At 39.0% G+C, this 24,191-nt stretch overlaps 1 protein-coding gene across 1 annotated transcript in view; it reads left to right on the top strand.

Annotated features, from left to right (window-relative positions):
* tusc3 (tumor suppressor candidate 3) overlaps nt 1-24,191 on the top strand; it is a 148,946-nt gene that overhangs the window by 29,374 nt on the left and 95,381 nt on the right. Inside the window, exon 2 of the mRNA XM_084711038.1 lies at nt 23,501-23,670. Coding sequence (XP_084567164.1) covers nt 23,501-23,670 — 170 coding nt within the window. The remainder of the gene's footprint in view (nt 1-23,500; nt 23,671-24,191) is intronic.

Here is a 24,191-nt window from a genome sequence, read left to right as displayed (position 1 = left end):
TGAACCCCTCACTTCCACGTCTTCTCTGTCTTTTGCTTTTCACATAAACCAGCAGTTGCCACCTATGTGTCTGTGTCTGTACCCACCTTAAACCTCTTTTTTTGTTGTTACATCACTCGAGGAAATAGAGGTGAATTCAGGTCAGTCCACCCTCTGGACACCTGGACACAATGATGTAACAGCATAGACTAGAGCTGCAATGATTTATCGATGAACCGATTATTGAATTAATCACTGTTAATTGGTTTGAGTAGAAAAAAAGGGCAAGATTCTTTTATTCCAGCTTCTTAAATGTGAATATTTTCTGGTTCCATTACTTCTTTATGACAGTAAACTGAACATCTTTGGATTGTGGGCAATACAGAAAATTTTAGGATGTTACCTTGGGCTTTGGGAAGCACTGATTCAACATTTTTTGCAATTTCTTGACATTTTATAATCCAAAAAAACTAATCGATTAATTGAGAGGGAGGCACAGTGGTTCAGTGGTTAGCACTGCCACCTCACAGCAAGAAGGTCCTGAGTTTGATCCCCGGGCTTGCTGGGTGAGGGCCTTTCTGTGTGGAGTTTGCATGTTCTCCCCGTGTCTGCATGGGTTCTCTCCGGGTTCTCCGGCTTCCTCCCACAGTCCAAAGACATGCATGCTAGGTTAATTGGTGACTCTAAATTGCCTGTAGGTGTGAATGTGAGTGTGAGTGGTTGTCTGTCTCTGTGTGTCAGTCCTGTAATGAACTGGCGACTTGTGCAGGGTGAACCCCGCCTCTCGCCCAATGTCAGCTGGGATAGGCTCCAGGCCCCCGCGACCCTTACGGAATAAGCGGTTACAGAAAATGAATGAATGAATGATTGAGAAAATTATTTTTTGGGGGGGCTTTTTTGCATTTGGTCGGATAGGACAGCTGAAGACATGACAGGAAAGGGGGAGAGAAATAGGGGATGACATGCAGCAAATGTGCTGCAGGTGGGAATCAAACCAGCAGCTGCTGCAGAGGACTGATAGTCTCAACAAATGATGCGCACACCCTACCAACTAAGCTATAGGAGCGCCCCAATTGAGAAAATTATTGACAGATTAATTAACAGTGAAAATTGTCGTTAGTTGCCTCCTTTAGTATAGACTTTTTATACTTTATTTTTTGATTGGAATATCACTCCCTACTGGTTAGGCATGGAAGATTACTGAATCTGAGAGCTGAAAGATTTGGAAATGTGTTTGACTTTGTAATTGTGTTGTAATGTAGTGTTTGGATACCTGTGACATACCCTAACATAAACAACTGTGTCACAGTCTGTGAAGTGGGCAGGGTGCTTTTTCATAAAACCGGGGTGAGGTGGTGGTCTGATGTTCACCCTATAACATCTGCCACACAATACCATTCTTCCCTGCAATGTTTAAAAGTTATCTGCTGAAAAATAATATCTGCAACTAGAAGCGTGGATGATCCCCACCAGGGAACAGATGGTGACGCACCTACTGAAATGCGAACACAACTGCCAGATGTAACCAGCTGAGATTTGCAAAGCTCTGACACAATTAATGTGACCCCCACATACGTTGTCGCAAGCTGAAACAAGATTTCAGACTGAAGCAGTTGTTGATCACTTGCTGCCCCTAGTGGCCGGTTAAGAAGAGTGAGAAGTCAGCTCTCAATAGTCGTATAAAACAGAGCAGTCAATTACCGCCTCACAGTTGTTTGTCTCCACCAGTCAGTCAAATTGCAGTTTACATCTATGTCTGTCCACACTCCTATAATGTATTTTGTGAAGGCTTTGAAAGGATTTAACATGGAACTTCTGATCAGTCCAGAAGTATTCAAGATTAGCTGCGAACAACCTGCAGGTTCATTAAGCCGACACATGCATGCATGCATGCGATGGCTCGATCCTCTCCAGGCTTATGCCTGATGATGCCTGAATTGCAGCAGTACTGAGGAAATGCTTGACCAAGTTTTACCTCATATTTCATTCCACACTTGAGAAAATAATTTTCAATTCTCTGTCAAGTCTCAAGTTTCAACTCTCTCAAGTATCAGGTCTCTTTATTGAGTTGTATCTGATTGGTAAATGGAAGTGGACAGTGTAGCTTATTACTGGGAAATCTCCTGTTACTGCTTTTCTGATATTTAGGAGAAACTGTACTTTGTAAGATAATGGATTTTTGGATATAGTGAAGGCCAACTAAAAGAGAATTAGTGTCTGCTTCCTCCTTCTCTTTTTCTTCTTTTTCTGGTTGCATTCCTTTCATTTTTATCATGGGGCATTGGACAGTCCCAGAATGGACTTTTAATTTGTTTATGTGACTATAACTGTCCTCGTCACCTCCTCTCAAAAATTTGCAGCATTTCGCTATCAATCTCTGCACCTTGTCTGTTTCTTTTTTGTGCACATTCAGAGTATCAGAATGATATTACTGTGTTTTTTGTTTGGTTTTTTTGACACTACACTGTGGGAAAAGGCTGAATCATACACTTAGAAACTGTATATCATGAGTCACATCTCCAAAAACAGTCCATCAGTCCATCCATCTTCAACCGCTTATCCCACGTGGGGTTGCAGAGGTAGCAGTTCCAGCAGGGGACCCCAGACCTCCCTTTCCCCAGCCACATTTACCAGCTCTGACTGGGGGACCCGGAGGCGTTCCCAGGCCATTTTGACTAGAGCTGCAAGGAATCACTTATCAATCGATTACTAAATTAACCGCCAACTATTTTGATAATCGACTTGAGTAATTTTTTTTTAGAAAGCAAGTCAAAATTCTCTCATTCCAGGTTCTTAAATGTTAATATTTACTGGTTTCTTTGCTCCTTTGTTGGCAACACATGACATTTTAGGATGGGCTATGGCAAAGCACTGATTGGACATTTTTCACAATTTTATGACATTTTCTAAACCAAACAACTAATCGATTAATCGAGAAAATGATCGTCAGAATAATTGATAGTGAAAATAATCGTTTGAGGTTGCTGTAGCTGGTCAGTGTGGAGCGTTGCAGCAGATTCAGTTAGCAATGTGAAGTCAGCAGCTATTAGTTGACAAGGCCTAAAGTATGAGCCACATGTCTGTGTACGTTAAGCATGCACGAATCCGTTTCTTACATTTATCATAATGCTTATTTCCATTAATGGGTCATTCCCATTATGTGTTAGCATCAAGCTAACGGACAAAATAGTAGTTAATTCTCTATAAAATAGATTCAGCAATCAAAACATCAATTCAGGAATTGTAATATAAAGAATCACAAAGCTTTTAAACACACCTGCTTAACCTTTTACACACACACGCCTCTGACATTTTTGACTGATGTCTTTGAGTACATTTGCTTTTCTAATTTGATTTAAAATGGATTAAGAAGGCTGTGGCTGGACATCAAGCTGTGCCACTTTTTCTGGTTTCTCTGCAGTGCTTAATTAAACCTTAAGACCACCCACAGCTGACCCGTGCTACCAAAATCACTAAGCGAGCAGAATGCAAAATTTGGGGCCCTTCATGCCCAAATCATTTGATCACACACACACACACACTTCAGTGCAAGGTGATGAACACTTTGCACACACATCCACGGTGAGAGTGCAACCCCAAACATGCAGAGTCTTGGATTTGTATGATTACTCAAACACTTGGGGATAATTCTGCCTGGAGCAGCAAGTGGCTAAAAGTTTTTTTTTTTTCGTTTTTTTTTTAAACTTTAATCCCACTTCAGTATAAGAGGGAGAGTGAGCAGGAGTAAAGATAATAAGGCAAGGAAAGACTTGATGGTAACATGTCCCCTACATCGTGATAAATTAGCCATGTGTCGGGTAGATGAAGGAGCCCACATATTCGCTTTGTGTTCCTTTCAAATTCAAGAGAATTGCTCTTTGCTGCAACCAACATATCTCTAGGGCTCCACTTATGTCCTCTTTTTTTTTTTCAAAGATTCCCACTAGTTTTCAAACTAGTTCAAAATACATTTTTCTTTATTTCTAAAGTTGGTTTGGATTCTTCTGTTCTTCCCTTTTACCAAGGACAGAAAGTATAACACTAGGGGACAAAGTGGGAGAATTGGAACAAAACCATTAGGGGGTTTGATTTTCACTCTTCAATTATGTATATGTGTCAATATATTATAAAAGATAAAACTCTTGACTATTAAACCTTGTAATGGGCCAGCCTTTTAGTGATATAGTGAAATCAGACAGAGTTGGCGTCTTACGGAGTTGACAAAATGTTTTTTCATGTCACAGCATCATTGTAGTGAGTCTGCATTTCATTTCTGAAAGCTGCTTATAGTTTGCTTAATGCTAATGAAAATACACATTTTAAACCATAATTCTTATTTAGCTTTGATTTAGAAGGGCTATAAAGTTGACATTTTCTGGTCAAGACACATCTGATAGCAATATCTTTTGATGAATTCATCAAAAATAGAAAGCTTACCAGTGCTGGAGCAGTGTTTTTTTAAACCAGGAAGTGAGACAGGGGTCCTTAGGATATAGTTAAACCTTGTTATGCCTGATTAAGTCATGTTTTTGTAAAAATCTGATAGATTTGACAGAAATCTGGGACACAACTTTAAAGGACGAACATTTTCATTTTAAAAAAAAAGTACATTTTAAAACAAAGATGATTATAATAGCACATTTTTATACCTATGTTATCAGTAGGTACGGTTAGTAGGTAAGTTAGATTTTGAAAGCTTATAACACATTTTTAAATTGTCTAAAGGGTGTTTTCTGGAACAGAACAAGCTTATAAATGTTATAAATTAACAATTTCATACAGCCTGTATAAATCCTTAAAGAAGGTTAGACATTTTTTATCCTCATTCCCACGAATGGGTGAAATGTTACTGTTTTTAGTTAACTACCTTGCCACATAAAGGAGTGTTTTCCAATATGTCATTCTCTGGGGTTAAAGTCAATTAAGTCAGTTAATCTCATGAATGTTTTTCCCAGGCACCAGCCATGCTTTTCCAGATTATTACCTTTGCTTCCCTGGTGCCTGGCTCAAGAGTGCCACAGATGCTGCTGCACAAGACAGAAAAAAAACCTCAAGGAAACCAATTTACACACAGATTTGTTTTGCCTTGCATTTCGCCAGATGATCACGCACTCCCTTTATAACATGCTTTTGGCTACTACAAAGAAAAAGTAAGGGATATCATTTTGTTTGTTTGTTTTTCTTGGGATTATTACAGTAATGTAATATGTCCAGTTGTGGGTGCCAAGCTTTAGAGCTTGGGGCTGGGGCTTTAGACACACTATGACAGGCATGAAAGCTTGTCCACATTTGTGCATTGATAAATATCTGAAATATTATATTGATCTGGAGCTTGAAGGGAATTTGAGAAATTAAAGTCATAAACTGTCTAATATCATGTTTGCCCAGTAGCCACTGGCAAAAACTAGCATCAACCCAGTTTGATAGGATTTGTTAAACCAAATTGCAGCCATAATCATGTTTACTAGTGTACAGTATCACCGGCATAAAATATTGTTCTGTATACTTACAGTCCACATGTCAGTGTTGCGTCACCGTATTCTGCTGTTTTAATTTCTGTCTCTTTGTCTGTCTACACTACTGTCTTTGTTTCTTTCTGTATTGCCTCCTGTTTCTCTCATGTTTTCCCCCTCTTAATTTTTACTTGCCCGGGTGATTTTTCTCCTTTCCTCATCCTTCCTCACCCCGTTTCCCCCCCTTTTTTTTTAATTTACTTTCCTCTCCTCCCTCCATCCCGTCATCTCTTGGCTTTATTGCAGTATAGTGGCCATATGCTCCCTGAGTGCTTCCGTTGACTCCCTATTGTTTTTTTTTTTAACAGTAGGACTGGCCCCTTGCCCTGTGTGTCCATTCCCAGTTTTTATTGGGATGCCTTTATAACAGAATCAAACTGCACAGATGCCCCATAAACCCAATTGGAGCGCTCTGCCTCCCCAGAGAAATGATATCTGCAAAGGCCAGGAAAAGAAAAATAATAACAGGGAAAGAAGGGGTGAGTGGAGGTCAAGCACAGTGACTAAACAATTAGCCTTGGCATTCTCCTCCTGCTGTGTGACTGATAAAATGTAACTGCAAAAAATTATACTCACTGGTTTTTGGATGGTTCAAAGGACTGGGTTGTCTGGTGTTACAGTGCATTGTTAAAATATTATCACATATGTTTGACTGGGAAAAGTGAATGAGCACTTCCATCACAACAACTATCTTGCTCGAGCTCTACAAATAGAAATAATTAAAAAAGAGTCATCTTAGAAATAGATAGAACTAAAAAAATGATCTCCTCCAGTTGAGCTTTTTTTTTTGAAAAACCTTGAAAGACCTATTTTATTGACTGCTCTGTTGTACACTGACTGACAAGTCTTAACTCCTTTTTGGCTTTGGTGGTAGGGCCTGTAAGTCATCTACAACTGCTAGGCTTAAAGCAAACTGGTGTAGGGTTAGGTGGACCTGCCCCTTACAGAACAAACTAGCCACACACACACACAAAAAAAAAACCCACCAAAAGCAGCCTTTCTTATGATCTACTACAGTTAAAGTAATGGATCTGTGGTAAACTGGGTAAACAAATAAGAGATGTAGACTTCATTAAAAAACTTTTATAGATTTTCCTGAAATTTGATTTGTTATAAATTTTAAAAAAACATGATAGTTGGAATTAAATTCAGGTGCTGTGGGTGATATAATCAGCTTTATGCCGAAACATTAACTGTCTGAATAGACACAATTCCACTTGCACGTGCAGGCTTCTTCTTATGAATAGGCAACATCAAGTGTCAGTCATTCAGAATTTCAGCTTTTGTGAGTTTCTACAAAAATGTAGATTTCTATATCTATTATATTGCCATAAAGTCACTTGGTTGCTTGTAATGTTTTAAATAAATAAAAAGTTCAAAATAAATGACAATGTTTCAGTTGAAAAGTTTGGACTAACTTTCTTGTTTATTGTTTCCGTATTAAGTTTATACACTCAGACGAACCCAGCTAGCTCAGTTACAATATCATTACACTATTTTATGCATCATAAAGTAAACTGTAGGGAAAATATACAATATAAAACACTCAAAAACTTAGCATACACCTAGATAAGACAACGCACACTATACTATACAATAGGCAGTCCCTCTAGGAAGTTGTTATGTTGCAATTGCAACAGTTCACACAAATTCAACCAATCCCCATGACTTCTCTGCAACCTAAAAACCTTATTCCACAAATTTTCCACAAATTTGATCAATCACTGTTGCGTCCCACAAGTTCCACCAATCACAGCAGTCGCCTGCACAAACGTTACACATGCATCTCACTGAACTGACTCGGTGTTTTGCTTCATAATTTAATTTATATATTTAAAAAAACATGTCACAGGCACTGAAAAGAAAACAACATTTGTCAACACTGGCAATTATCAATGTTCTGTGAAACTTTTTTTGAAGATAATTTTGTGCTGTTTTTGATTTTGATCTCCAAAAAGATTTTGCTTCTTTGTGTAATACCCCCTGGTGTACTTCTTCATTTACAAATAAAGCAAATTTTTATCACTATTGTATTTTTTTTTAAGGCTTTTTGGTGCAGTTAGTTAGAACACTCAGAACAGAACGTGGTTTTATTCTCTCTGTAATAAGTTACCGTCAATTTTAAATGAATTATACAAAGCAAATATCAACTTTCTTTTGCAATTTTCACTTGCTCCTGCAATTTCATTTGTATTTCATGCATTTCATTTCACATCAGGCATTTTAGGCCGCAACAATCCCAAAAAAGGCCTGCGAAATCCTGGAGGGACTGAATAGGGTTGTCATAATACCAGAATTTTGATACAACTTAACAAAAATGATATAGTATCAGTATTAAAAAAGATACTCAGTACCTCTTTTGATATTATAAAAAATCCTAGGCACAGAAAAAAGGATATATTTTTTCCTATATTTCAGGCAGGACAATAAAGACAGAACTTCAATATTTTTTTTTGAGTAGCTTCAGTACTTTTGGTATTATCAAATGTATTGTTTTGTTTTAAACATGTGGTACTGAAAAAGTATTAGGTATTTTCTTCAACTTTGCTAATCTCCGCTAGCTGCATCTGGCAGTTGTGATGGCATTGCAGGAGGTGCTTCACCATCTGTTGCCTGGTTGAGATCTGCTACTCTGTACTGTTGTTGGCTCAACATAGTCTTCAGTACAGACATTTTTAACGTTTTAATTTGGTTTTTGGCTTTAATTGAGTTGTTGTACAGTATAATGTGAGTTTGTTGTCGAATTCAACCCACCCACAGCAAAACATTTTTTTTTTATTTTGTATATTTTTCTATTTTATGTCGGCTTCAAATTTAGCCTTGTATCTCCTCCCAACTGGCATTTAAAGCATCTGAAAGAAAAGTTTAAAAGTGAACTTGATGAAACTTGCAGACATCCTGCACCAACAAACACAAAAGACTTAGACAGGCGCCCTAGGGAAAGGAAATGACAGAAGATTTAAAATGTCACACCATGTGCCTGCAAGGTTTAGAGAGACGCTGTAATCTGTAAGCAAAAAAAAAAAAAAAAGGCAGACAAATCTTTAGATATTCCATAAGCATCAGAGAGAGAGAGAGAGAGAGAGAGAGAGAGAGAGAGAGAGAGAGAGAGAGAGAGAGAGAGAGAGAGAGAGAGAGAGAGAGAGAGAGAGAGAGAGAGAGAGAGATGCTGGCACTAATAGGGAAAAGATATAAACTAAAATAAAATCACTGGAGGGTGATGGACGTAAAGACGTGTGGACAAAGGCAGGAGAAAAATGCATTTATTTCAAATAATTGTTATTAGGCAGATAAGCTGACAAATCCCCTCCCCCAACCCCTCCACTGACAAGTCATGGTATTTCTGGGATTCACAGATTATGGCCTGACAAATGTGGAGCCATCAATATGAAAGCACATTGGTTTGATTCAACAGAGGTGAGAGATGGAAACAATGGCACTGACAGGCAAACTGACTCAATCACACACACTATCAAAATGTGTGATGGTATATGTGTGCACATCACACCACATGAATTGTTCTTTTGCTCCCTTTACTCACAGGGTTTCGCTTATTTTCTCCATGTTGTGTGTGTGTGTGTGTGTGTGTGTGTGTGTGTGTGTGTGTGTGTGTGTGTGTGTGTGTGTGGTCTGCTAGCAAACAAACAAATTGAGTCAAAATGCATGTTTTTGTTCAGATGAATGATTTTATTTGATGATTGTTAGTCTGGAAAGAACAGCGTTGTTCTGTCCCTATTCTCGCTTGTCCATCGTCGTCACTCCTCTGTCATTGTTCTTGTCCCCTCATCTCCATACATCTCTTCTCTTCTTCTGCTTGATTTGCTTTCCTCTTCATATACCATATATGCAAGTTTCTTTTTTTCTTAAACTTGGGTAAACCCGCTAAGAATAGGTGACTGACCCTTTTTCCCGTTGCCATCTGACCCATTTGCCTCTCTGTTTTTTCTGATGTGTCACTGAAAGGCACCTATCTTTGAAAGAGAGCAGAGAGAAACACATTTTAAAGTGTCTGTATTCAGCTCTCAGCATTTTGTAGCTTCTAACTGAATCTCTGTGGTTTGATATTTAGTTTCCCTCCTGTGTCGCTGTTTGTACTTTCAGATGCCTTATTTCTTGCCTCATCCTACTGTTTAAATGTTCACATTCAGCTAATAGTTGTGTGAAGTTACTGCTGATGAAAACCTGCACTGTTAACGTTAGCCACACTGTGTGTCAGGCTGGCAGCTAACGTTAGCTCTGAGTCCTTTACCCACAGACACTGTGACCCTCTTCGGTCTGAAAAGGTGAAGCATTTATTGAGTTGTTGTCATCATGTTTCGTACATTAATGTGTAAGGTTTGTATTGCACAGCACAAAGTAGCACGCATTTCCGCGTCATTTAAAGTACAATTTGTCGATTGTAGATTGTGATTAACGTCTTCAAATGGCTCTTGATACAAAGTATTTTTTTCAGACAGTGTTTAACATTATAAATTAATAAATTCTGCTAAGTTTTAACTGCTTTCTGAGCATTTTCTTAGTGTTAGACTAATCGACTCATCTAAATTAAATTTTGCATTTAATTGAGAGGAAAATTAGTTGCCAGGAACATCCCTAGTACACATCTTCACACAGGTGCAAACTCTGCTGTGCTGGGCCACAGCATTGAGTCAAGCAGTACATGAACGAAAAAGGAGCAAAAGAGGTGACACATCTTCATTGCCACCGCAGAAGAGGGGTGGAAATAACACCTCCACAAGGGTGTCATGTTTATATCACTTCTGATCAGAGTGATATAAACGTAAACTGATCCCTAACCTCTCAGTTACCCCCTTCCCCTCTGTTTTCATGTAATCCTTCCCTTCTGCACTGTAATAATAAAAATAAAATAACTTTCTAAGCAATGTTGCTTTTCCTTCCTGTCCCTCATTTGTTCTGTCCTCATGAGTTCCCTTTGTGCACTTGTACACGCGTGGACGTATGTTTGAAGTATTTTCAATTTAACTCAACACAGAAAGTCCCCAAGTCATCATAAGCACACTATGATTACCAGAAATTGACTTGCAAGTTTTTGTTGGTTTCTACAATAGGCAGTGTACTTCTTTGTGTGTGTGTGTGTGTGTGTGTATGTGTGTGTGTGTGTGTGTGCGTGCGTGCGTGCGTGCGTGCGTGCGTGCGTGCATGTGTGTGTGAGGGAGAGAGAGTGGGTGAGAGATGAGTCTTTGTTCCTTGTTATACGAAGCCAATTTCCAGTAATCCCCCTTTCAATGGGAGAATTGGAGGAAACTGTATAGGAGCCTGATGGCCAAAGCCGAGACCCATTCGCTGACAATAGACCACTGTTTAGACCGCTCAGAGCAAGGGATTGTGGATTGAACAAATACTGCGGGCTTTTCATAAGGAAGGTTCGCAGATCAAACCCCTGGCTGGCTGGGTAAATCTACAAGGCACTTATAGGTACCCCGTGGTGAGTTTGAACACTAATCTCACTGTAGAGCAATGCTACAATAAGCATGTATCCATAGAGCATAAAGAAAGTTCTCAGCATCTTGTGTCGCTGTTCAGCACCCGCTGGGGTTGGGGGCAGCGCGAGCCTCCTCTCTCCTTGCTGTGTCCTCACCACCGGAGATAGATTGTGAAATGATATCCTCAACATTTCCCATCTCAAACTTCTCAAATGACTCACGACGAGAGGGGAATAAATGACTGTTTGCTCCCAGTGCACTTCAGATGACAAAGAATTTCCTCTGTCATATTTTCTTTTGTATATGCAGTCAAAAAAAAGTAAAGGAATTGAAATGGCAAAAAAGAGATATACACCCGGTGCTCTCTCTAAAGTGAAAGCTAGACAGTTTGAACTGAGGGGTCAAGTACACCCATTCAGAACAAGCAGTTCAGTCATGATCCTGGCTGGTATTGACTAGATCATATCATCTTAACAAGAAATCCTTTATTTCTAAAGCTTCTTTTACATTGGACAAAAAACCCACTTAGGGCTGGGCAATATTATATTAATATTATAATAATATTATAACCATTTTGATAATCGATCAATTAGTTTGAGTATTTTTTTGTAAAAGGAAAAAGTCAAAATGCTCTGATTTTAGCTTCTTAAATGTGGATATTTTCTTATTTCTTTACTGCTTGAAGATAGTAAACCCAATATGTTGTAGGTTGTCAACAAAACAGGACATTGGACAATGTCATCTTATGCTTTGGAACACGTGTTCTGCATGATGGTCACGTTATGTGCGAACTGACCGTGATAATCCACCCACCACAGCGCTGATAACAGCTACACACACGGCACTAACGGGCCTGGCCCCACCCACTTATACAGCTGGCCCACCTTAAATGACTGGGAGAACATATATTTTCTTAACTTTTATTTTTAATTATTAAAATCAGCATTTTAATACACCCTTAAGACAAAAAAAAAAAAATTATACATGCAAATTAATTTTTCATCGAAACTAGAATGTCTATAAAATGTAGACAATACAGGAGGTAGAGCTGAATATTGCTGCCTGACTCGATTGTCTTCAGATTACCTTCACAGCACAGATAGTTAAGTTTATGAATGAACAGTGCATCACACTGCGCTCTCTCTCCTGTTAAAGGACCAGTGTGCAATAATTACAGGAATTTATGTACATAAATTAGATATATTATATATAAGTATGTTATTTATTATTATCAATCAACGTAAACTCATAATCTATATGTTCCCGTTACTTTAGAAATAGCCATTTATAGTTACATATTGTCGGGTCGACTTACGGAGATCATCATCCTGCGCCGTCTATGGCAGCGCAGAGCGGACAAACTGCACTAACAGTGAGTCTTGGGAAGCCCATGGCGACCTTACGTAGACGCCGGAGCGTAAACACGGAAGTAGACGGGGAGGGTAGATGCGGGTGATTGCTGGCAGACCATTTAGCGTTGTGAACCTTGACTGGCACAGTTTTGACAAATGGAGGATCATACATACACTGTACCAGAACAAAAAGCAGCGGACAGTGAATCCCCGTCATCCAAGAAGCAGAGACGCAAAGAAAGTAAATGCAAGCATGACAACACGAATTAACATCGGCATAGCGTTTACACGATGGAAATCGCTGATGGAGGACAAACGTTTTCACAGTGACGCTGAGGTTGCCTGTTTTCTGCTGGACAGGTAATTCATCCTACACACATAATTGTAGATTGTTGTGAGATAACTTTCGCTCGCCATTTTGTCCGCTGACGGCCACCGTACTCTTGGTGAGAGAGGGGCGGTGTTTGGGTAAATCCTCTTAGTTGCAATCTAAGGTTTGAACGTTAGATGCCACTGGAAATCACACACTTCTCCTGTTAAAAGTCATTGTAGCTCACCCATTATTCTGATGGCTTCGTTTCTCTCTCTCCTTACAATCAATTTAGAGAGTAATCCAGCCAGATCAAATGAAAATGCATTAAAAGGAATAAAGTGACAGTTTTCTTAATGAACTGATATACTGATCTACATGATCCATAGTGAAAACATAGATAAGGAGATATCCTGTACCATTTGAAATAAATATAAACTGCAGACTGAAACTGTTCAAAAGATTTTAAAAGTGTCATAAGCAACTGGAAGTGCTAGTCGCCATCCACAGTATGATACCAGTGATTTTTGTTAAAGTGAGATTACCAGTTGGAAACTGTGTTAACTTTTGTAATTAAAAGGCCCAATCGAAGTTACCATGGCCCACCTAAAATTAAAATCCTGGCTCTGTGCCTGCCATCCATCCATCTTCATCAATCAATTCACTCACCAAGTTCGGTCTTGTACAGCCATGCGGAGTATCTACAGTCTGACAGCCATGTTGGATCAAAGCCAGACTGACGGTGGTGACCCGTCTGCAGCTTTTTACTGTGTGTTTCAGTGGGAGGGCTGAACTGGTGTGTTTGGATCTAGTCGTGGCGACGTTAACAGGGGCACGAGATCAGCAAGCACTGTGGTCGGGGCTGGGAGAGATGCTCTCATTTTGGCTAACACTGGCTGTAGAGCTACCTGTGCTTCCCGCCTTGCCACGTATAGTTCGGAATGGTCTGAAACTCTCTCCTCCGCTCTCTGACTGTGGGTGGGTGTGTCTGTACCGGTTCATGGGTGAGAGAGGAGCGAGGGGGGAAACCCGCCCATCACAGAGGAGAGGAGAAATGCATTGTAATGAATGTAATGAAACGATAGCAACACATTAGACTATGAAATCGCACGTATTAGAGTTAGCTTTTTTATTTGATAAAAAAAGAACACCTGTTATAGGCCCTTTTGATTAAAATAAAAATTAAATAATGGAATAAAAAAAAAATCTCCAACTTGAATTTCTGGGTGGGGGCGTCTGTTGGGGGGATGGAGCACCCTCCCAAATACACTCATATTGTTGTGGCTTTTATTGTTCCGGTGGATTATGAGGTTTTATATGGTTACAATGTTAAAAGGAGTGCTGATGTGAAAGTATTATGCTGCCAAAACATTTTTCATGTGCTATACGTGGTTATGGTTTATATTGTAGGCCATGTTTGCAGTGGTGTTTTAGAAGGACGGCATTCAAATGCAGATAACATATTTAGTCAAGATCAAGGTGAATGTGCTTCAGCTCTGCAAATAAGCTTTGGTTTTCTAACTGTGAAGTAAATTTAAATTTTAATAATAGAAGCCAGGGCTGCAACTAATGGTTATTTTCACATTTGATTAATTGCTTGATTATTTTCTCAATTAATCGACAAATAGTTGTCTATAAAATGTCAGAAAATGGTGAAAAATGTTGATCAATGTTCCCCAAATCCTCAAATGTCTTGTTTTGTCCACAACCCAAACATATTCAGTTTACTGTCAGAGAAGAAACCAGAAATATTCACATTTAAGGAGCTGTAATCATAAAATTTTGGCTTTTTTTTTTTTTTATAAAAAAAATACTCAAAGAGATTGATTGATTATTAAAATAGTTGGCGATTAATTTAATTATCGATTAATGATTGATTAATTGTTGCAGCTCTAATAGAGGCAAAAAAGGAAGATGTAAAGAAGAAGATTTGGATGTGTGAGGAAGTGTTCTGGCAGCTTTGAAAATACTCATTTGACTAATTATTTGATTGAGCAACTCAGCTGACTGCAAGACAAACTAACTAACCACTTGACTGCCTGCTTAATTGACTAACTGATTGTGAGCGACCGACACCCACCCACTGATTTACCATTTAGCCAGTTTGCTAGCTAAATAAACAATCAACTAACTAATGAGGGTCTGATCATTTTGTCTGAGAGTTTTTGGGGCTGACTGGCTGTTTGGCAGAGTGACTGTTTAATTGAATAACTGGCTGGCTGATAAACTGACCGTCCTCCATCATGCCCCCTATAACCTCTCGCTGTGCGGTCGTCAGCGCATGAGTGAGCTCTGCCTTACACTCCATGTGTCATGCTCGTCTTATTTTCTCGCCCTTCATTGCTTCCTTTCCTCCCTTTGCTCGTCACCCCTCTCCCATCACTCTCCATTTTTCTGTCTTTTTCTCCCCTCAGAGTGTCTTTTCTCTTCCATTTGTTAGATCTCTTCATATCTCAGTTTGCGGATGCTCTGCTAGGGAGAATGTTTTTCTTTGACAGTAATTTTATTTATTCAGCCTTTTACTCTTTATTTAGCCACTATATCTGGTTCTCTGCTCACCGTAGTGACTTGGCGTTGCAACAAATGTGGAAACGACAGGGAGTTGCAGAAAATATGACACAACAACATAATGAGAAAATGGAGTGAAGAAAAACGGGAGAAAAGACAATTGAACATTAAGAAGAAACATTGACTTAATGAGAAAAGCGAATGAGGAAATGTGTGTACTAAACAGATTTAGACAGTTCACTGTTTTGAATACAGTGTGCTGCCTCCCCTATGACCTATGAGGTCTGTATGTGTGTGAGAGAGAGGTTATGACATTCATAGAGTGACAGAAAATAAGCTGGATAGAACAGAATATCTGCAAACCATTTGTGCGTCTTACTCAGACACACATGCACATGCACACACCCTAGATGTGATTCATTTTAATGCCCTCTGTGCTCAGTGGGGTATAAAATAAATGTTTTTAATGGTCTGTCTGGGCTGTTTGGAGTGCTTATGTATTGTACATGTTTGTGTGTGTGGGTCAGGTGGATCAGGGAGCCATAACACTGATGTGTAGGAGTCACCTGAAGGTCTAACATAAGGTATTTAAATAGCTCTGTGCATGAATCGCTCCTTAGAAGAGTTTTTAACTACTTTGTAGTTTAGAGGCATCATTTCGTCTTAATCCAGTCAATCATGATTACTGTGAACTCTCAAATAGTGACTCTGTTTACCATCACTGAAGAGTGAAGCAGACCTTTTATTTGAGGCAGTCTTTTATTATTCCTGACATGTCTTTTATTTCTAATTCCCTGTGTTTTGTGAGGTCAGATTTTACTGAGGAGTCTTATTTTCTTCTTCTGTTTGCTATGTTAATTTGCCGTTTGCTGGTAAACTCAACACTTTCTGTGTGTTTACCTGTTGTAGGGTCCAACCAATTCTAGACTTTTGTGGCAGATGCCGAAATTAGGAAGTAAAAAATTCGTATATCTATATAATGGCAAATATTCTTTATACAGAATTATATTATTAAGATCACGGCACTGAAACAGTAAACTTTCACCAGTATTTCTACTAATTATAAATAACATATATATGTATATATGAAACCTGAATTAAGAAAAATGATCAATATACATAAAATGCTGCCCATAAAGCAGGGACATTAAAATTAATCATGAATCTATTAATCGGCTTTAAGAATTTAGCCAATTCTAAATTTATTCATTGATAATTAATGTAGAAATGGCACTAATTGTGCCTCATTTGGCTTTGTTTTGTCTGGTGGAGCCATTAGTGGAATAAGGAAACTTAAAATAAACAAATAAAAACAAAGAGGAAAAACAGAAAAAATGAAAATGAGAAAAAAAAAAGAAAAAGCATGTGTTTTGTATCTTAATCTTTATTACTGATTAATTGATTATTTGGTTGTCGGTTAAGGAAAATGCACAAAATTTGCAACCCTACTATAATGCTAACAAATAAAACAATCTCCATTATGGTCTGTTTATAAAAAAGTTTTCATATAGACACATATCTGACAATATATATGTGTCTGTGATGTGTTGACTGATTGGTTATGCTATAACCTTTTGTGATGGTTAATTCCACATAATGTACACATTTATGCAGAATCCACAACACCATTGCAAGAACATACCTATACCATATTCACTACTGTGTTTCTCAGGGTTTCCTTTACACTCACTAATTAGTCCCACTTAGTGGTATTACAGCTTCTGTTAAATAATATACCAATGGTACTTATACTCTACAACAGGACTGTTGTCTGACATTGTCTTGTGTAGTTTTAGCATTAAATATAGAGCATATGTAGTATAATGCAAAATTTAAATTTAGACGGATGATAATGTGTCTAATGGCTGATTTTCAATTTCCTGTTCTGTCTCTGTTATTTTTTTTCTAGGTCTGTGGTCAACCAAATACAATCATGGTCAACTGAAATTCTGTCTATTCTTCAACTAATCAATTGGTTGGCGTAAATAGGTCAAAGTTACACAATGTTGCCAACCAAATGAATTCCATCAGTTTGACCATTTCTTTTTCACACGAAGCTATGTCGTTAGCTTCAGGCTGTGTCTGTCAATCAAATTACTGTGATATACAGCAGCAACACACACAAACACACTCACAGCGGCAACTGGACCGTGTGATCACAGAGCGAAACCAGACGGTTTCTGTACCACAGCTATCGCTTGTGCTGCAGTATAAACTTTCAGAAATCATGATGAAACATAAAAAAAGACAGTTACAGCATCCAAAAGACTACTGTCGTTAATTTAGTCACTTTTAAAGAGGCTTAATGTTTACATGGTTCTCTTAACCATCCTGCAATATTAACATTAGTCCAACATTCAGAGTCTGTCTAAATAGCCACATTAACAACGTGCTACTGGGACAAACAACATCAACAGGATAATCTACAAATTAAACACTATAACAACACAAAATATGACAAAACTTAAACTTTTAAATTTGAAGTCAGGTCTCAGACAGCTGGTATTTTTCCGTCATTGAGTTTGAAACGTTACTGGCAGGCGGTCATTAAGAAAGCAGTCTGATGGAATAACATCCACACTCATGTTGTCATCAAAAATCAACTTTTTATCCTCCTGTCTCTTCTGGATCACGGCCGATGGAACGATATGCGCTGGTACTTTGACATGCTGTCAATGAGCTTGGGATCAGTTTATATCAGGTCTGAACATGTACCGCACCCCGAAAATAATATCTTAAAAAGCAACTGTTCGGATTCTCATTGGTCGGACAGCCGCTCATGTTTAAGTATAATGACCAACCAGTCGACCAACTGACCAGCAAGTGTCATCCCTTATTGTTTCAATACTTTCACTTACCTTACCTTGACATATTTTAAACAATGTTTGTAGGACTGTTAATTTTAAGACCCGCCAAATGACATGACCTATACTTCAAAACATGCACAACACACTACAGTATAATAGCAAGGATTTTCTCTTTACAGCCTTTCTCTCAACTGTTTTTCACCATCTTTATCATCTCTTACACTTCCCTCAAGTAGCACTTCTGTCTGCTTTCAGCACTGCTGTTTGTTTGCGTGTGGAACATGAGTAAGGCCGGGCATCATTACTGCCGGTATGATTGGCATCCAGGACTGACAGCTCTCCTTTTGGGGCCGAATGCACATGGGTAGATACGGGTAGAAACTCTGGTAGATAAATTAAAGACAGAAAAAAAAAAAAAAGCAAAAGGTGTACAAATAGCTCTTTGTGTCTCCTCTGGACGTGCAGCCGTGTGTATGTGTATTTTACTCCTAGCAAATCTCCTCCCTCATTATTCGAGTGTGTGTTGTCAGAAGTGTACGGGCAATACAGCAGAAACACTTGCCATACTAGTGTCTCTCTCTCTCTCTCTCTCTCTCTCTCTCTCTCTCTCTCTCTCTCTCTCTCTGTGTGTTGTCGCTCTCTGTCTCGTCGTTATCCTCTCCCTCTTTTGTTTGTCTTTGTAGATCTTCTCTCTAGGCAGTTTACTAGAGAGATTTAGTTTACAGCTCTTCTCTGTTTCTGCAGCCAAGCTGATGACCTAAAATGTGTGTGTGAGAGATAGATTTTGTGTCTGATTAGCAATAGCAATGAGGTGCTGTGCTTAATTATTTAGCTGCAGTCCGCTTGATCCAATACTAGCAAACTACTCTGTAGAAAAAGTGGTAGAGCAGGGGAGATGGAAAGTTACTGTACAATGAAATGCTGTAAACTGATTGCAGATTGGGAAAACATTTTTAAGAGTGCAACTACAAAAACCCTACCTGTCTTCTTTCCTACGTTTCAATATTGCATCAAATGCTCCTCTACCCAAGTGAGCACACTCAGCTTATTTATTTTGAACATTAAGAAAATAAAATAATATGTATAAGAAGAAAGAGACATAGCAGATACAATAAATAAAGAACAGACTTTCATTCTGCAACATAAGTTAACATTTTATGTCTGAAAAGGAGTAGGAGGAACACCAATAATCAATCAATTACATAGACCCACTTTCCTCCCCAGCATCCATCCCCATGATTACATCACTATGTCCTTCCTCTAATTGACAATACGCCACAATCAAGAATATGAAAAGAGCAAAGAACAAATTTCTGTATCTCGCAAACAAATCATCTTTTTTAAACTGTCTGATGTTTTTAGTTTGTTTGGTATCTTCCCCCAGTGCATTCCACAAAATCACCCCGCAGTCAACAATAAAACGGACACTTTTATGGTAGTCAGTTGTGCAGCAAAAGAGAGCAAGCTCAGCATCAAGCCTTTGTTTTTTTCAACATTTAAAGCTGCTGTATGACATTTACTTCCTGTAGAGGTCGCAGTAGACTACCAACACCTCAGAACATAAAAATGTAGACATCGTTTACTCAATGAAGGGTCAGGCGAGTGAACAATAAACTGCTCACAAAACTGTCAAATTAGGCAGTGCTGATAAAATATTGATCAAGTTTGTGTCACTACATTGCCTGTTTCTTGTCTAACATGTTTTCAAAAACATGAAGTGTAACATTTAGCTGTAATCCAAGAACAATTGTAACCAGGCAACCACCATTTTGGCTCTGGCCTCCAACGGAGATCCCGGAAACTCAGATGAAACTGAAACTAGGCAGAGCTGATCAGTTATTTTCTCGATTAGTTGATTAGTGGTTTAGTCTGTAAAATGTCAGAAGATGGTCAAAAATGATCAAGTTTTCAAAAGACCAACTTGATATCCTCAAATGTCTTCTTATGTCCAAAACCCAGTGATGTTCAGTTTACTGTCATAAGACGATGGAAAAAAAGACAAAAGAACAAAAACAAAACAAAACAGAAAATATTCACCTTTGAGAAGCTGAAATCAGAGAAACTGGACATTTTTTATTAAAAAATAACACAAAACAATTAACCAATTATCAAAATAGTTGAATTTATTAGATACATTTACTAATCAGTTAATTGGTTAATTGTGGCAGCTATATTGCTTATGTTTTTAAAGTGTTTTAGTTGTAATATTATATATATATATTGTAACCAGGCAGCTGCCATTTTGGCTCTGGTTTCCAACAGAGTCGCTGTTCATCTCCTTGGTAACGGTTATCTGTTCCTGGTCATCAAACTTGGCTCCATCAGCCTCAGGTGCTGTGACCCAGTCTAAAATGACCACTAACTGTGCTAGCTAGCTAACAGCAGCTACAGCACAGTTGGCAGCAATGCACTGCTCACTACAGTGTTACAAGAGAAAAGGTCTGTGTTGCAACAATCCCCTGGGCCCAGTGGCACTTTTCTTTTTCTGCAACTAATGTATGAATGAAAATGTGACTCTTCTCACCGATGATTGTGGCTGAGTCGACCGTTTGGGGGTCAGTTATGGTGTGCACACAACACCAGCGGGCATGCTGCTTAATTCAGCCTGTTTTGACCAGGGTGTTAATCCTTTTTGTGTTACCCATTCACATTCACAGTAAGGCAGCTGTTGTTTTAAAGAAATGGGTTAAGAAAGGGGAAGAAAAAATATTAGCTCTGCTCCTGTATGTGTTAAAGATGCAGAGATGGTGGACAAAAATCTTTCATGAAAAATGCATGACAAACCCTCTGCATGAATTTATTGCAGTCTAGTTCCCTCTCTCTCTGTCTCTCTCTCACACACACACAAACACACACACACAAACAAAGTTTTATGGTGTAAATTGAAATCTGCTTCCCGTACAGATTTTTAAATTTTTTTTTGCTGTACAGTTTGATCGGCAGAGGTTGGAAAACAACAAGTGTTTCATCAGCAGTCTCAGTATTTCATCAGTCATCAGTTCAGAGCTCAAGTCTGGCAAAGATGATGCTGGTAGGAACTAAGCAGCGTCCTGCTGAGAACTTGACACAGTCTTACAGTAGATTTACAGCCAAACACACACATAAGACACACACACACGGCCACACTGGACCATTATTGTACCCCATCACGAGTTTGCTGTCATAAACATTCCAGGTTTTTACGAGTATCGCAGAGGCACTCACTGGTGTATTTTTGTACACATGTGCTGCGTGTAGATTATCTTTAGCGTTCCCTTGCTGACTCTGTTGACCTTTTTAGCCAAGCCGGATCGGATTTAATCAACAGCAGACTCCTACAATTTGCACGCAAACATAACCAATATCTCTGGCTTCTCCGTGCATATACACACACCTAGACTGCCAAGTCAGGGCTCCCTTTTTGTAAATAATGGTTAGGTTTGCTGTATTCCACATTCTTTGTTTGCATCCCATTAGTCAGAACAGGCCAGGAGTCAAACCTATTAAAATTTAGATTTAGCAACTGGCATCCAGCAGCACCTCACTGTGTTTCAGCGTTGGACTTTGATAGCAGACGGTGTGCTGTATACTGTAAACGTCTCTGCTGGTCAGGGAATAGCATGTCAGGGAAATTTAAGAGACATTGCCTGTTTTTCAGGCGAGTAAAAAGTCAAATATTTTGATATATTCTGTGGGGAAGCTGGCTCATATCAGGGGATTGTACAAATGGGTCATTTTTATAGGAGTGAACCAGAATGTCTTTGCAACTTCACTGTTCTGTCACTTGACTATAAATGCTTTGTTCCCTTTATGACAGGAGCAGTGGTGTATGAGTGGGCGTATAAAAATAATCCATTACAAGTAAAAATCATGTATTCAAAAGTCACTTAACTAAAAGTAGGCATGGGCAATATCTCGGTATTATATTGATCATAATTTGAGACTTTTTCTTAGATTTAGGATAGGTGTGGTGTCTTTTCCTGGTTTTAAGGCTGCATCACAGTAAATTTATGTAATTTTCTAAACTTCCAGACTCTTCTAGCTGTTCTATCATTTGGCTTTACCCACTTATTCATCATATCCACATTCCACATACTCATGATTATTTATGAGCTCCTTGTCTTAATTATTATTTCATTTTATAATATTTTGGGGGGCTTTTTATGCCTTTAATTTATAGGACAGCTAAATATCTGACGGGAAAGGGGGAGAGCAAGAGTTGGGGAATGACATGCAGCAAAGGGCTGAAGGCGGGAGTCAAACCCACGGCTGCTGTAGAGGACTCATAGCCTCAGTACATGGAGTGAGCACTCTACCAACTGAGCTGCCAGGCCACTGTGATATTTGATTTTGCCCATATCATCCAGCCCTAAGTAAAAGTACATAAATGGCAGCTGTTATACCCAGCTCATTGGAGAGCATAACAAAGAAGGGAGGTCCACACAATAAGAGCTTTTAAACAAATAATTCATTTATTGAAAATAAAGCAACATAAAGAACCCAATGACTAAGTAGGAGAATCAGTGGTGTAATGAAGGTGTTGGGTGCTGTGAATGTGTGTGCTAACATAAGCTATGTGTAAAAGGAAACCAAGGCTAAGCTAAACAAAGTCAAACCAAACACAACCAGTGGGGGCCTGAAAGGCACCAGCCTTCCAGGAGGAAGAGAGAGAGAGAGAGTCATCTTGGATTCTCCCAAGCTTTTAAAGGCCATGTCCAGGTGAAAACAGTCCACCAACGAGGAGGGAGGGGCAAGCAACCAGGGAGGGGCTGCAAGAGAAAGCAGAGGCAGGAACAGGAACTGACCGAAGGCCTATGGCCGTCACACAGCAAAATAAAATATCAAAAGTTAAAGGAGTCATTATGCAAAAAGGCGCCGTTAATAGTTTTATTTTTATCATCTATATCAGTGGTTCCTAACCTTTTTTCCTTGGAGCCCCCCCCAACTTGTATCTTTAGAAAAGCTTGAAAACCTAAATTTGATTCCCTAAAAGTAAGTCTGCTTACAGACTTTAAAACATGAAACTTTGTCATGTTATCCTTTAATTTATCACCCATAGAATTCTTTCACAAAACATAATTTTGGTTGATAAAAGCTCGGTTGATAATTTAATGATGAACAGGTGAAATCATCTTTTTGTGTATAAATATGTCATTTTCCACAGCTTTAAGGTGCTGGAAAATGCACCTTGAAAATGCTTGAAAAGTGCTTCAAAATTATGTTTTTAGTTGGCATGTACAAATCTGATTTTAAGGACATCAGAGCAGAAAAAGTATTGGGGACCATCTGTGATTTTCTTTATTTGTATTTTTATTCTTATGCAGAAATATGCCACAGCAAATTCCTTACATGTGTAAACCTACTTTGAATTAAAACTGATTCTAATTCTGATATGTTTTGTGCGTAAAATCTCAGTCTGAAAAGTAATAACTAACGACACGTCAGGGAAATGTAGTGGGGCTAAAAGTATAAATGTAAATGTACTTACATTCTGCGACTGAATATTATTTGTAACTTCTTTAGCATTGTTGGACTGTTTTTGTTTGAATCTGAAAATCCTAAAGGGATGCACTGTCCTCTCTGTCCCCCTCCTCGTCTGTGTGTCCAGAATCTGCTGTCAGAGAAGGTTGACCAGATGATGGAGTGGTCCTCTCGGCGTTCGGTCGTCCGGATGAACGGGGACAAGTTCCGTCGCTTCGTCAAGGCCCCACCCAGGAACTACTCTGTCATCGTCATGTTCACTGCCCTGCAGCCACAAAGGCAGTGTTCTGTCTGCAGGTATGGACACACACACACGCACACACACACACACACACACACACAGACGCACTCCGGCATAGCTCGGAGCTGAACAGCCGTTCTTCTGTCCTTCCCATCTATTGCCTGAGATTCTCATGTCCTCCTGCAAGTTTACTCTGCGCACTGAAACAGTCTGTGAGCTCTGAGGTCACATGCTCACACACAAACAGACACACACAAGCATGACTGTCCTAGAACTCATCTGATATTTCACGTACCCTCCTTCCACATACACATATAGACCAGCCCACCTTGGGAAACAGAAAACGGCATTATATAACCAGAACCTGTGGGTCACGTTGACATTTAGATCAAAGGGACAGCCAGCAGTACTACCAAAGGGAGAATGAATAATTTCCACAGAACAAGGCCAGGAAGACCTACTTACCCACTTGCGTTCTCAAAGCATTTTAATGCATGAGGAGATTCTCCAAAAATCCCAACCATGAGCTTTACATTGGATTTTTATTGACAAAATCCTACTTTTATAATGTTTGCAG

The sequence above is a fragment of the Lutjanus erythropterus genome, chromosome 3 (genome assembly GCF_056507025.1).
Source record: "Lutjanus erythropterus isolate fLutEry1 chromosome 3, fLutEry1.hap2, whole genome shotgun sequence".
NCBI lineage: Eukaryota > Metazoa > Chordata > Actinopteri > Lutjaniformes > Lutjanidae > Lutjanus > Lutjanus erythropterus.
Note: the sequence above shows the minus strand (reverse complement) of the source record. Positions and strands in the feature narration are given on the sequence as shown.